The sequence below is a fragment of the Triticum dicoccoides genome, chromosome 2A (genome assembly GCF_002162155.2).
Source record: "Triticum dicoccoides isolate Atlit2015 ecotype Zavitan chromosome 2A, WEW_v2.0, whole genome shotgun sequence".
NCBI classification, from domain to species: Eukaryota; Viridiplantae; Streptophyta; class Magnoliopsida; order Poales; family Poaceae; genus Triticum; species Triticum dicoccoides.
Window position 1 is genome coordinate 669,957,752 of NC_041382.1, and position 12,426 is coordinate 669,970,177.

General features: G+C 51.0%; 1 protein-coding gene across 1 annotated transcript; it reads left to right on the forward strand.

The window, feature by feature from the left end:
• The first annotated feature begins 9,047 nt into the window (after window positions 1–9,047).
• On the forward strand, window positions 9,048–11,309 carry LOC119358072 (subtilisin-like protease). The gene has a single exon (XM_037624784.1). It carries the CDS (start codon window positions 9,048–9,050, stop codon window positions 11,307–11,309), a length of 2,262 nt encoding a protein of 753 aa, XP_037480681.1.
• The last annotated feature ends 1,117 nt before the right edge of the window (window positions 11,310–12,426 follow it).

A 12,426-nucleotide genomic window follows, 5' to 3' on the forward strand; every position in this document is an offset into this window, starting at 1 on the left:
CGACTATCTGGTCGATGTGGGGGAGAGGAAAATGATCTTTCGGGCAGGCCCGATTGATATTTTTAAAGTCAATGCACATGCGAAGTGACTTGTCCTTCTTGGGGACCATGACAACATTGGCGAGCCACTCGGAGTGGTAGATTTCTCAGATAAACTCCGCCGCTAAGAGACGAGCTACCCCTTCGCCAATGGCCTTTCTCTTCTGGACGGCGGACCATCGGTGATGTTCCTTGACAGGTTTTACTTTTGAGTCGACTCTTAGGCGGTGCTCAGCCAGCTCCCTAGGAACACCCGGCATGTCAGAGGGCTTCCATGCGAAGATGTCCCAGTTCTCACGGAGGAACTAGATGAGCGCTTCTTCCTATTTGGAGTCGAGTGTTGTCGAGATATGAGTTGGAGCAGCGCTGGGGTCGGTCGGGTGGATATGAGCTGTCTTTGTATCGCTAGTCGACTGAAAAGCTGACTCCGTAGCGGGCTTCTTGGCTCGCAACAAATCACTCGGGTCTGCAGTCTTCTGGTATTCCTGCAACTCCACCACTGCCATCTGAGCGTCGGCGATCTTCGAACCTTTCTAAAAACATTCTTCCGCTTTCTTCCGATTGCCCGTTACAGTAATCACACCTTTGGGACCAGGCATCTTCAATTTGAGATACACATAACACGGTCGGGCCATGAAGCGTGCATAAGCCGGCCTGCCCAAAATAGCGTGATAGGCACTCTGGAAGTCTACAACTTCAAATGTCAACTTCTCCTTGCGGTAATTCTTGGAATCACCGAAAACCACATCAAGAGCAATCTGGCCGAGTGATTCGGCCTTCTTCCTAGGAATGACTCCATGGAAACTCATGTTGCTGGCACTGAGTCTGGACATCGGAATGCCCATCCCTTTCAATGTCTCAGCATACAATATGTTCAAACCACTGCCACCATCCATCAGGACTTTGGTCAGTCGAGTGCCTTCAACCACTGGGTCGACCACCAGAGCTTGCCTCCCCGGGGTGGCAATATGCGTTGGGTGATCGGACTGGTCGAATGTGATGGCAATCTGGGACCATTTCAAATAACTTGGTGTCGCCAGAGCAACCATATTCACCTCTCGGTTAATGACTTTCAGTCGACTTTTGCTCTCAACATCAGCAAAAATCATCAAGGTGGAATTTACTTGAGGGTATCCGTCGTCACTGTCCTCTTTGTCCTCGACTTTGTCCGACTCCTTTTCTTTACCTCTGGGTTGCTTGCCCTGGAACTGCTGGATCAAGAGTCGACACTGTCGAGTGGTATGTTTCGGGTAAATGAAATTACCCTCTTCATCTTTCTTCGTGTGGACGAGACATGGCAAGTCCAACACATCATTTCCGTCCTGGTCTTTAACCTTTTTGGGGTTCCAAGGCCCTTTAGGTTTCCCTTTGAACTTTCCCTGAGTTACAGCCAAGGCTTTCCCGGGAGCAGCTGGCTCGGCTTTCTGCTTCTGTTTCCAATTGGAATTTCCTCTGGTTTCTTGGGCGACTGACTTCAGCTTGCCACTCCGGAGTCGATCCTCATCTTCACCATTAGTGTACTTGGTGGCAATCTCCATCATCCGATTCAGGGACATCTCTCTGGTTCGACCGAATTTCAAACTCAGTTCTCTATACTTGACGCCTTCCTTGAAGGCACAAACTGCTTGGTGGTCAGGCACATTTTCCACCGAGTGATGTAACGTGATCCACCTCTGGATGTAATCCCTCAAAGTTTCGTTTGTCTTCTGTACACAAGACCGCAGTTCCGTCAGCCCTGTCGGTCGCTTGCACGTGCCTTCGAATGTGGAGATGAACACTCGGGAGAGATCCTCCCAAGTGTAAATGCTGCTAGGCGCTAACTGGTTCAGCCACGTTCTGGCCGAGCCCTCCAACATGAGAGGCAGGTGCTTCATGGCCACTTCATCATTGCCGCCGCCGATCTGGACGGCCACTCGGTAATCTTCAAGCCAAGTATCGGGCTTGGACTCGCCAGTGAACTTACTGACTCCAGTCGCCAACCTGAAGTTGGGAGGAATCACAGCGGCCCTGATGGCTCTACTAAAGCACTCTGGCCCCGAAACATGTACTCTGCTGCTGGTAGGTGCATCTCTGTCGTGACCTTCTCGGTGAGCCCTGTTCCTGTCGACCAAACCTTGGACGAGAATGGATCTCGCGTCAAAGCCTGGCCCTCTGGGGTCAACTGGAATCCTTTGCCCACCACTATGAGGGCGCCTGTCATCCTGCTGGCGAGGCACATACGACCCGCTCCTCGGGGGAGGCGTGGGCACTCGACGTCGACCGTCACGATCGACTCGGTGTTCAAACTGCTCATGGTTCCCATACTGGTCACGCCGGTCCCCACGTCCCTCATGCCTCGGGGGCGATCTCGGGCTGTGAGCCAACTGGATCGTGTTGCGGCAACAGATCTGCTGTGAATCCTGTTCCGCGACTGAGAAACAGCAGAATTCTGATCTCCTGCTGCCCGGAGTAACGCTCTGATCTGCAGCAAGCCTCTGCCAGCCTCCGATTGGGAAGGCTGAATTGACTCCGCTATACGGGGCGCAGCTGCTAAATTCTGAATCGGAGTTCGATATATCTGCGGGGGCGGGAAGAGCTGACGTCGATTGGATTCGGGAACCCGTTGTCGCGCACGCTCGTCGAGTGCTCGCTGGAGGTTTTCCAGTCGAGTGCCCTCGGCTAAGTTCGCCAGGCGCGCGTCCTCCAAGGCGCGAGCCTAGGGGGGTTCTCCAATGATAGGAGTGTGCAGTGCGTCCATGTTCCAGCGGCGAAGTTCTTCTCTCTACAGCGACGTGAGAGGCTCGGGAAGATACTCCTCATGGGGACGTGACGGGTCGCCTCCACCCGCGCCTTCGTCGGTGCGGGGAAAACCGGGAGGACTGGGTGGTCCATCGGCCATCAGAACCTCCGCCGCCGAATCGCTACTGTCGCACTCGGATGCGGTCTCTGCGGAGCCAGTCGACAGATCGAACATGCCGTACAGGGATTCGTCGGGCTCGATCGCCGCGACTTGAGGGGTGGCTGGCTGACGTGCCACCGCATGCCTCACCCACCGCTGAAGTCTCGACCGACCGGAGTGCTTGCACCGGCAGGAAATGGGGAGGGAGGACGACACAGGAGCCGACCGGTAGGGGGTCGACGGTTGCCGCAGGAGAACGCCGCGGACGCACACGCTAAAGTGCGTTGCCCCGCGAGCAGGGAGTGCGTCCACGTTGAGCGGAGCCTCCCGAAGCCAAGCAGAGTCATCGACGATGAACGTGAGCGCGCCGAGACGGATCTCGCGGCTCTCCACCAAAACTCCGCCAAAACCATGATGATTCGGGTCGGAAAAAAGTCGCAACTTCTCCAACAAACGCTAAAACACTTGCCCCACGGTGGGCGCCAACTGTCGTGGTTCTAAGTCTGACAGTAGTGTAGGGGGGTACGTATGGAGAGGCTAGATCCTAGCTATGCAGAAGTTGTAAGCACACAAGGTTTACGAGTTCAGGCCCTTCTCAGAGGAAGTAATAGCCCTACGTCTCGGAGCCCGGAGGCGGTCGACTGGATTATGTGTGTATGAGTTACGGAGGTGCGAACCCCTGTCTCGGAGGAGGGGGTGGCTTATATAGAGTGCGCCAGGACCCCGGCCAGCCCACGTTACCAAGGATTCAATGTACATTAAGGCGGGGCGTTACTGGTAACGCTGGTAATAAAGTGCTATGATGACCATAAAAGCTATTTAATGACCGACCGTTAGCGTGCGGAGTGACTTTAGGTCTCCTGGCCGTCGAGTGGTTTGGTCTTGGTCGAGTGATTGCTTCTTGGTCGAGTGTCTTCGAGTCTGTCGAGTGGGACACCTTCAAGCCGATTTAAAGGTGATTTCTTCTAGAGATGTCCTTGGGTAGGGTAGGTAGGACAGGTCCATGACCCTACCGTAGGTACATAGCTTCATCACAAGCTGTCCCAAAATATCTATCCACCTAACGGTCATATCATTGAAGGGCATTTATGTCTTATCATGTCGGGCTGCTCCCTGGGCTATAAATAGCCGCCCCCTACAACCACTAGCCGGTTGGCTGCTCCAAGAGAAACTGACACTTGTCATTTGAGAGCAACCCATCCTCTGAGGACTTTGAGCGAAAATCATCGAGTGAGGAAAAACCCAAAACCCAAACACCTACAAATCCCAAGTGATTGAGCATCACTGAAGAGATTGATCATGCGTGGATCCGACACTTGTTACCTTTGAAGACTGTGCTTCTTTCAGACGGTTAGGCGTCATGGTCTAGAGCATCCAAGAGGAATTGTGGATCGCCGAGTGACCAAGTTTGTGAAGGTTTGGAAGTCGCCTGAAGACTTACCACGAGTGATTGGGCGAGGTCTGTGTGACCTTAGCTCAAGGAGAATACGGTGAGGACTGGGTGTCCTGAGATGCGTGTTCAGGACTGGGTGTCCGAGACTGTGTGTCCTCGAGTTTAAATACTCAGCCGCTCCAACCAAACGTACAACTGAGACAGAAGTTGAAACTGGTCTACCAAATCATTGTCTTCACCAAGATTACTGGTTCTATTTTCTCAACTCTTTCATTTCCTCATAACTGTGTTGTGTGCCTGTTCATATCTGTGTTTGAAGACTTTGACTGAAGACTTTCTCAATTTCCTCAGTTCAATTTCTTCAGTCTGTTTGTCTTCATCCTATGTTATCCTGTGCTTACACTTCCTGTACTCTGTGCCTGTCTTCATTTCATTATGATGACTATGCTTGTATTCTGTTATGTTTACGTTTGAGTACTTATTTCGCTGCTAGTAGTTCTTCACTAAGGAATTTCCTCACCGGCAAATTCCTCGGTGAAGAATTTCATAAAAATCGCCTATTCACCCCCCTCTAGTCGATATAATGCACTTTCAATTGGTATCAAAGCAAGGTACTCCCTTGTTCTGTGTGATTTTGGTTTAACCGCCTGGAGTTTTAGTTATGTCGACCGCAGGTATGACGAAAGTGACATGCCCCATCTTTGACGGTCACGAGTATCCCAAGTGGAAGGCCATGATGAGAAAACGCCTCATGGCGATGAACAGCGAGCTGTGGACCATCACTAAGATTGGTCTGACCGATCTGTGCAAGATGGCGGAAGCTGATGACATTCGCAAGTACACTCTTCTCAACCTCACGGCGAAGGATGTCATCTGCTCCAGTCTGTCACAAAATCAGTTCAGGAATATCATGCATCTCGATCATGCGAAGCTCATCTGGGACCGTCTCTCTGAGGTCTATGAAGGTCATCGAACCTGTCATGATCCTTGGTTTGAGGACTTCAAGGAATCTCTCAAAGCTATGACATTCGAAGCAGAATTATCATCTTCTGCATCATGCCTTATGGCAAAAGATGCTGAGGTAACTGAATGCTACCTATCCGAGTCTAATGATGGTGAATCTGGTGATGAATTTGGACCCAGCTATGTCAAACTTGCTTCCCTTGCCACTAAACAACAAAGAGCTTTGGAAAAAGTTCACTACATGCTAAACAAGAGCGATGATATGTTGCGTGAAGAAATGAATCAGTCAAAAGCTTTGGCTGAAAGTCTTCAGAGACTTCATACTAAGTATGACACCCTTCAAGATCAACATAACACTCTCTTATCCGATCATGAAAAGCTTTCTTATGAATTTCTTCAAAGAAAGCAAGACCTTGAAAAGCTAAGGGTGAGTTATGAAGATCTTTAGAAGGAGCGTAATTCATTACTTGCTCAACAAATCAGCGCTTCTCAGGAAGAATTTGTTCCTCCATGCTTGAAGTGCATTGAACGTGAATCTGCTAATTCTTCACCTGAATGTTCAAATGCTGCTAATGTTTCAAATTCTTCACATGCCTCTGCTATCACTAATTCCTCATCTGAGGACATTGCTAGTATCATTGACGATGCAGGGCTGAAGGAATTGTACATGACAGGCATGTACAAAATCCTCAAAGGGCATCAGACTCTTTGTGATGTGCTTAAAAAGCAGATCCTCAACAAGAACCCTAGGAAAGAGGGTATTGCCTTTGAGAGGAAACTCAACGCTAATGGTACATATTGGAAGCCTGAGCAGTACCCCAAAGCTACATGGGTTGCTGCAAAGGGACCTCCAGTTGATCCATCTAACCTATCTGGATATGCATGTGAATCTCCTCATTCTGATGATGAGTCATTTGCCTCCAACTACAAACTGTTCAAAAATCAGAATGGTGAAGTATTTGCTAGATATGTTGGCACTAACTGCAGGAACGGTCCCCCTATGAAGAAAATCTAGGTTCCCAAAAGATGCCTTGAAAATCTTCAGGTGAATGTCATCATGACGCCACCTGTGAAGAATAGGAACCCCAGATCAAATTCTTCATATGGATCCAAGTCCTCATACGGACCAAACTCTTCACATGGATCAAATTCCTCAAAAGGATCAAAGTCCTCAAATGAACATCATCGTGCTAACCCGTCTGTTTCGCAGGGAAGATCTAAGGATTATGGATATGTGCATTATTCTTCAAATTATTATGTCCATAAGTCCTCGAAGAATTTCTCTGCTTACTCTTATGCTTATTCTAACCCCTCTTATGTGAAACGAAATGGACTGGCTTCTATACCATCCTTCTGTATGGAGCTCGTAGAATGATGAACTCTTTGCCACCCCTTCAGATGTGGGTGGTGAAGAAAAAGAACTAATCTCTTCTGCAGGGTCAGGTCCCCAGACGTACGTAATCGTCTAAAGAATTTACTGGAGACCTGAGCATGCCTGATAGGACGCAGGCTAATCATGAAGAAATGAACTTTCATGTCTCACGTCCTCATATTGCTTTATTTGTTCTTTTGCTTCATGAAATTGATCTGATGAATTGATGTCATATTCTTCACTGATGAAGTATATGAGTTTGTAAGCTGCACTAATTCATCTGCAGGATGATCAATCCAAAGCCACTGAGTGGGTCCTCGATAGTGGATGTACAAATCACATGACTGGTGACAAGAATCTATTGATGGATGCTCCATTATCTCCGTCGCATCTGAAGCATATCATCTTTGCTGACAAAGGCAAAAGTCAGGTATTGGGTCTAGGTAAGGTTGCAATCACAAATGATCGACACATGGACAAAGTCATGCTTGTTGAGTCCCTAGGATACAACCTTATGTCTGTCTTAATACTTTGTGATCTTGATATGGACACGGGGGAGAGTCTTCTATCTTGTATCTTCACGGCCCACCAGTCCGGCCCATGCCACGTAGCCCGGACGCCTGGGGACCCCCTAATCCAGGACTCCCTCAACCACCACAATAGCCATCGAAGAAAAGAATGACGGATCACCTCCTCACCCGAGCTCAGCGCGGCTCCATCGCCGATATGCAGCTTTGAGGGCCTACAATGTGGCTCAGCAAAAGTGAAACCATTGCCATTTAACGAATCAAATCGGGGCAACACCTCGAGCACGCCATCGAACTCCAGATCTGACACCCCACCACAACTAAGACGCCGAATGAGGAAACCATACCTACCATTCATGAACCATGAACCCATCACACGTTTCACCTTCCAGATGTCGTCGATGCAGACCACAATCTGCATCCGCTCCTGGATTACCTCCCAAGCTCAATGCTGACACTGGAGCAAACGTCGTTGCAACGGCAGAGCCCGAGGACACAGGTCCATCACGAGGAAGCGGCTGCCACCACGCCATCCTTATTTGAACAGACTAATTTCCAAATCGATCCCCAACCATAGGACCGATGGCCTCTCGTCGGGGAAGGATCTGAAGAATCTTTATTTAGCGTTGTCATCGTCGCTTTGAAGCGAAAACGATGAACAGCCTAAAAGCCTAGACTACACAGGAGTAGAAATGATCCACACGCATAGATCTGGCGATCCCACTATGAATTTGTTTGTTTGTTTTTTCACATATCGCTTGTAACATGTACGCATCCTTTCCTTCATAAAAACCATACGCCTGCATCATCTACGCGCATGCATGCTCGATTTCTAGAAAAACAAATAGCTATGCCACGTCATCGTCGAATCGAACTGCATGTTATACACATCATCTCATCAAAAGAAAAACAAAAAAAAGATCGATGCATGCAGCAAATTTGTTTCTACAAACTGCTGAGTTTAACAAATTTGCTCCGCCGAATCAAAGGGCCATAGGCAGCAACGAGCTTTGCTCATGGCAGTGGATGCGGAAAGAAGAAGACTTCAACACCCGGAGGACATGGTTGTATTATGCAATTTCTATAAGGATGTTTTTTAAAGGATCCGTAATACTTAATCATGATCATTGGCCTTTTCGCACAGAAGTTAATTTTTTAAAACAATGTCAGTGCTCGCAGTTCTTTTTCCCCCGGGAAAGTCCCCATAGTTCTCTGAACATGCACTTATTTCACAAGCCAAAGCTCACCCCATCTAAACGTGGTCTTGTACAATATCCAGCCATGGCAAAAATACTACTACTCCACTAGGCCAGTTGAAGGAGTCAGCCTGCTGCCTGCACAAGTAGCTTATATGCGAATTAATCAGTCAAGTGTGCCGCACTATGCTGGCGCACATACGTACATCGCCATGTCAGTGCTGGTTCTGGCTGTCGACGTCTAAGTGGAGGCCATGGTAACTTGTCCGCGACGAAGAAGAACCGATGAGCCATAGCTCACGGTGGATGTTTCCTGTTGCCATCTATCTAGCAATAGCAATAGCGATAGCGAAACAGGCGGCTGCCGCGCCGCTCCTACAGCTAACTCCCATCAGTTCTGGATCGCCTTCTGCCACCGGCCGTGCGTACGGCAATTCCCAAGCGACCCAATCCATGTTCATGACCCGGTCTTGTCGTCCTCACGCGCAAGCATGCATCTGCTAACACTTGGACTGCTCCAAAGCTCCAAACTGCCTCGGATAAACAAAGCCGGCCACTGCCTGCAGGCTGCCCCAACGACGGAAGGGAAGGATAATCTAACGGGAACCGGCATGTATAAATTGCCATGCACGCGCACGTACCAGATAACCAGATAACCAGAGCAGAGCAGCAAACCAGCCATGGCAGCCTTCAGGATCGCCTCGCTCTCCCTCCTCCTCGCCCTCGTCGCCGCGGTGGAGGGCGCCGGCGATGAGCGCAGCACGTTCATCGTGCACGTGCAGCCCCAGGCGAGCCACGTGTTCGGCACGGCCGACGACCGCAAGGCCTGGTACAACTCCTTCCTCCCCGAGAACGTCCGGCTCCTCCACGCCTACCACCACGTCGCCAGCGGCTTCGCCGTCCGGCTGACGCGGCGGGAGCTCGACAAGATGTCCGCCATGCCTGGGTTCGTTGCCGCGGTGCCCGACCGGGTTTACAAGCTGCACACCACGCACACGCCGCGGTTCCTCGGGCTGGACACGCGCCAGGGCGGCAGGAACTACTCGGCCGGATCCGGCGATGGCGTCATCATCGGGGTGCTCGACAGCGGCGTCACTCCCGACCACCCGTCCTTCAGCGGCGATGGCATGCCGGCGCCGCCGGCCAAGTGGAAGGGGAGGTGCGACTTCAACGGCCGCTCCGTGTGCAACAACAAGCTCATCGGCGCTCGCGTTTTCGACACTGCCGTCAGTTCTGGGAACCGCACCACCTCTACCGGTGCACCGCTGTCGCCGATCGACGAGGATGGGCACGGCACGCACACGTCGAGCACGGCGGCGGGAGCAGTCGTGCCAGGCGCCCAGGTGCTTGGCCAGGGGAGGGGCACCGCGTCCGGGATAGCGCCCCGCGCGCACGTCGCAATGTACAAGGTGTGCGGCCTGGAGGACTGCACCAGCGCCGACATACTCGCCGGCATCGACGCTGCCGTGGCTGACGGCTGCGACATCATCTCCATGTCCCTCGGCGGGCCGTCGTTGCCGTACCCCGAGGACAGCATCGCCGTCGGCACGTTCGCCGCCGCAGAGAAGGGGATTTTCGTCAGCATGTCAGCCGGCAACTCCGGCCGAAACTACACCACGCTGTCGAACGAGGCGCCCTGGATGCTCACCGTCGCCGCGAGCACCATGGACCGTTTGATCCGCACCAGGGTGCGCCTTGGGAACGGTCTCTGCTTCGACGGCGAGTCCGTGAACCAGCCAGACGCCGCGTCGACCGTCTTCTACCCGCTGGTCTACGCCGGCGCGAGCTCCACACCAGACGCGCAGTTTTGCGGCAACGGCTCGCTGGACGGCTTCGATGTCAAGGGCAAGATAGTGGTCTGTGAGCGCGGCAATGACGTCGGTAGGGTTGACAAAGGCGCCGAGGTGTTAAGAGCCGGAGGCGTCGGCATGATTCTGGCCAACCAGGCCATTGACGGCTTCAGCACCATCGCCGACGTGCACGCCCTCCCAGCGTCGCATGTCAGCTACCACGCCGGAGACGCGATCATGAACTACATCAAGTCGACGGCGAGACCGATGGCGCAAATCATGTTCAGGGGGACGGTCCTCGGCACGTCGCCGGCCCCGGCTATCACTTCCTTCTCCTCGCGCGGGCCAAGCTTGCAGAACCCCGGCATTCTGAAGCCCGACATCACGGGCCCCGGCGTGAGCGTGCTCGCGGCGTGGCCATTCCAAGTAGGTCCGCCCTCGTTGGCCGGGGAGCACTCCGGACCGACCTTCAACTTCGAGTCCGGGACGTCCATGTCAGCGCCGCACCTCAGCGGCATTGCCGCGTTGATCAAGAGCAAATACCCGGACTGGTCGCCGGCGGCGATCAAGTCCGCCATCATGACAACGGCCGACAGCACGGACCGCTCCGGCATGCCGATAACCGACGAGAAGGGGACGGCGGCGGACCTCTTCGCCCTTGGTGCCGGCCATGTCGACCCGGACAAGGCCATGAACCCCGGCCTGGTGTACGACATCACCCCGGCAGATTACATCGGCTTCCTCTGCGGCATGTACACGGACAAGGAGGTCTCCGTGATCGCGCGCCGTGCCGTGGACTGCTCGGCCGTCGAGGTGATCCCGGACCGCCTTCTGAACTACCCGTCGATCTCCGTCACGTTCCCCTCGTCGTGGAACCCGATGAATCCGATGGTGGTGACACGCAAGGTGACGAACGTCGGAGAGGCGCCGGCGGTGTACTACCCACAGTTCGACCTGCCGGAAAACTCCATGAACGTCACCGTCATGCCGAGCTCGCTGCGGTTCACTGAGGCGAACCAGGTGAAAGATTTCAAGGTGACCGTGTGGCCGAGGACCAGCGGCGATGCAGAGGTGGTGCAGGGGGCGCTCCGGTGGGTGTCGGACAAGCACACCGTGAGGAGCCCCATGTCCGTCGCCTTCGCCGGACACTAGAGCACGATCAGCTTGACAATTTATTTTACTATACGCCAACCTTTTTTTTTTGCGAGAGTACTATACGCCAACTTGATGCTACCATTTCCCCGAAAAAAAAACCTGATGCTACCTTTGTTTGTCAGGTTTTTGCTTCTTATGGGTTAGTTCGACATGATTGGGTTGACATGATAATGTAATGGTGCGTGTTTGACATAATTTGCTGTGAATTATAGCATGTTTGCGTTACCTATTTTATTAAAATTATCTCACAATTTGAAGGATTTGGTTACTTAATATTCGATTGAAATGGATATACAATAATTCTAAAAGAACAAATTTTATTTATATTCCATAATCATATCTGGTTTCACTCTAAAAATATATCTGAAAATTGTTGGAGTGAGAGATTCAATTAAATCATCCGGTAAAGAAAGTACCCATGCTTGCGAGTACAAATTAATATTCTGAGCTTTTCTACCACATTGGTATGCATGCTCAAATTTGTTATGGCGTAGTGTGTGTTCTTGGAATGGACATGACTAGTTCCGTTTAGAAGTCAATAGTGTCTTTAATCACACATGGTTAAAAGATATAAAAATGTTTTCTAACATTATTATTAGATACTTGTTCGTGTGTTGTAACGAGCATAAATATTCTAGTAGGTTAGCGTGTGATTTATTTGCCCATATTATTTGATTGTGTAAAAGCAATAAAATTAAATATTTGATAAACACTTGTTTGGTAAGCACTTGTTGATTTATCAAAGAAAACAAAATTTTATTTGATAAGTACATAAGAGATGGGGCACTTGAGGCAGTTTTCATTGAAAAAACCATATGTGAGCAAAAAAAAGTAGAGAGAGAGGATGAACTATGTAAGGTTGGACAAAGGAGAAGGGGATGACAGAATCATACATTCTTTTTAAGTAAGATAAGTGCATGCCGGACCGGTGAGACCCATGCCCGGCAGGCGTCCTGGATAGGATCTCAGGTCTTAGATGTTAGGTTTGGCTGCGATGTCTGTTTGGTATTAGGCTCAGGCTATCTGCGCCTCTTCATCAGCTGGATAGAGATGCTTAGACGACGGCTTTAGTCTTACTGTTGTATTACTTTATAAGGTCTTATGAGAATAATTA

Bases quoted from the DNA above. Each gene is read 5' to 3' on its own strand.
- LOC119358072 (XM_037624784.1), top strand. From the start codon at position 9,048: ATGGCAGCCTTCAGGATCGCCTCGCTCTCCCTCCTCCTCGCCCTCGTC.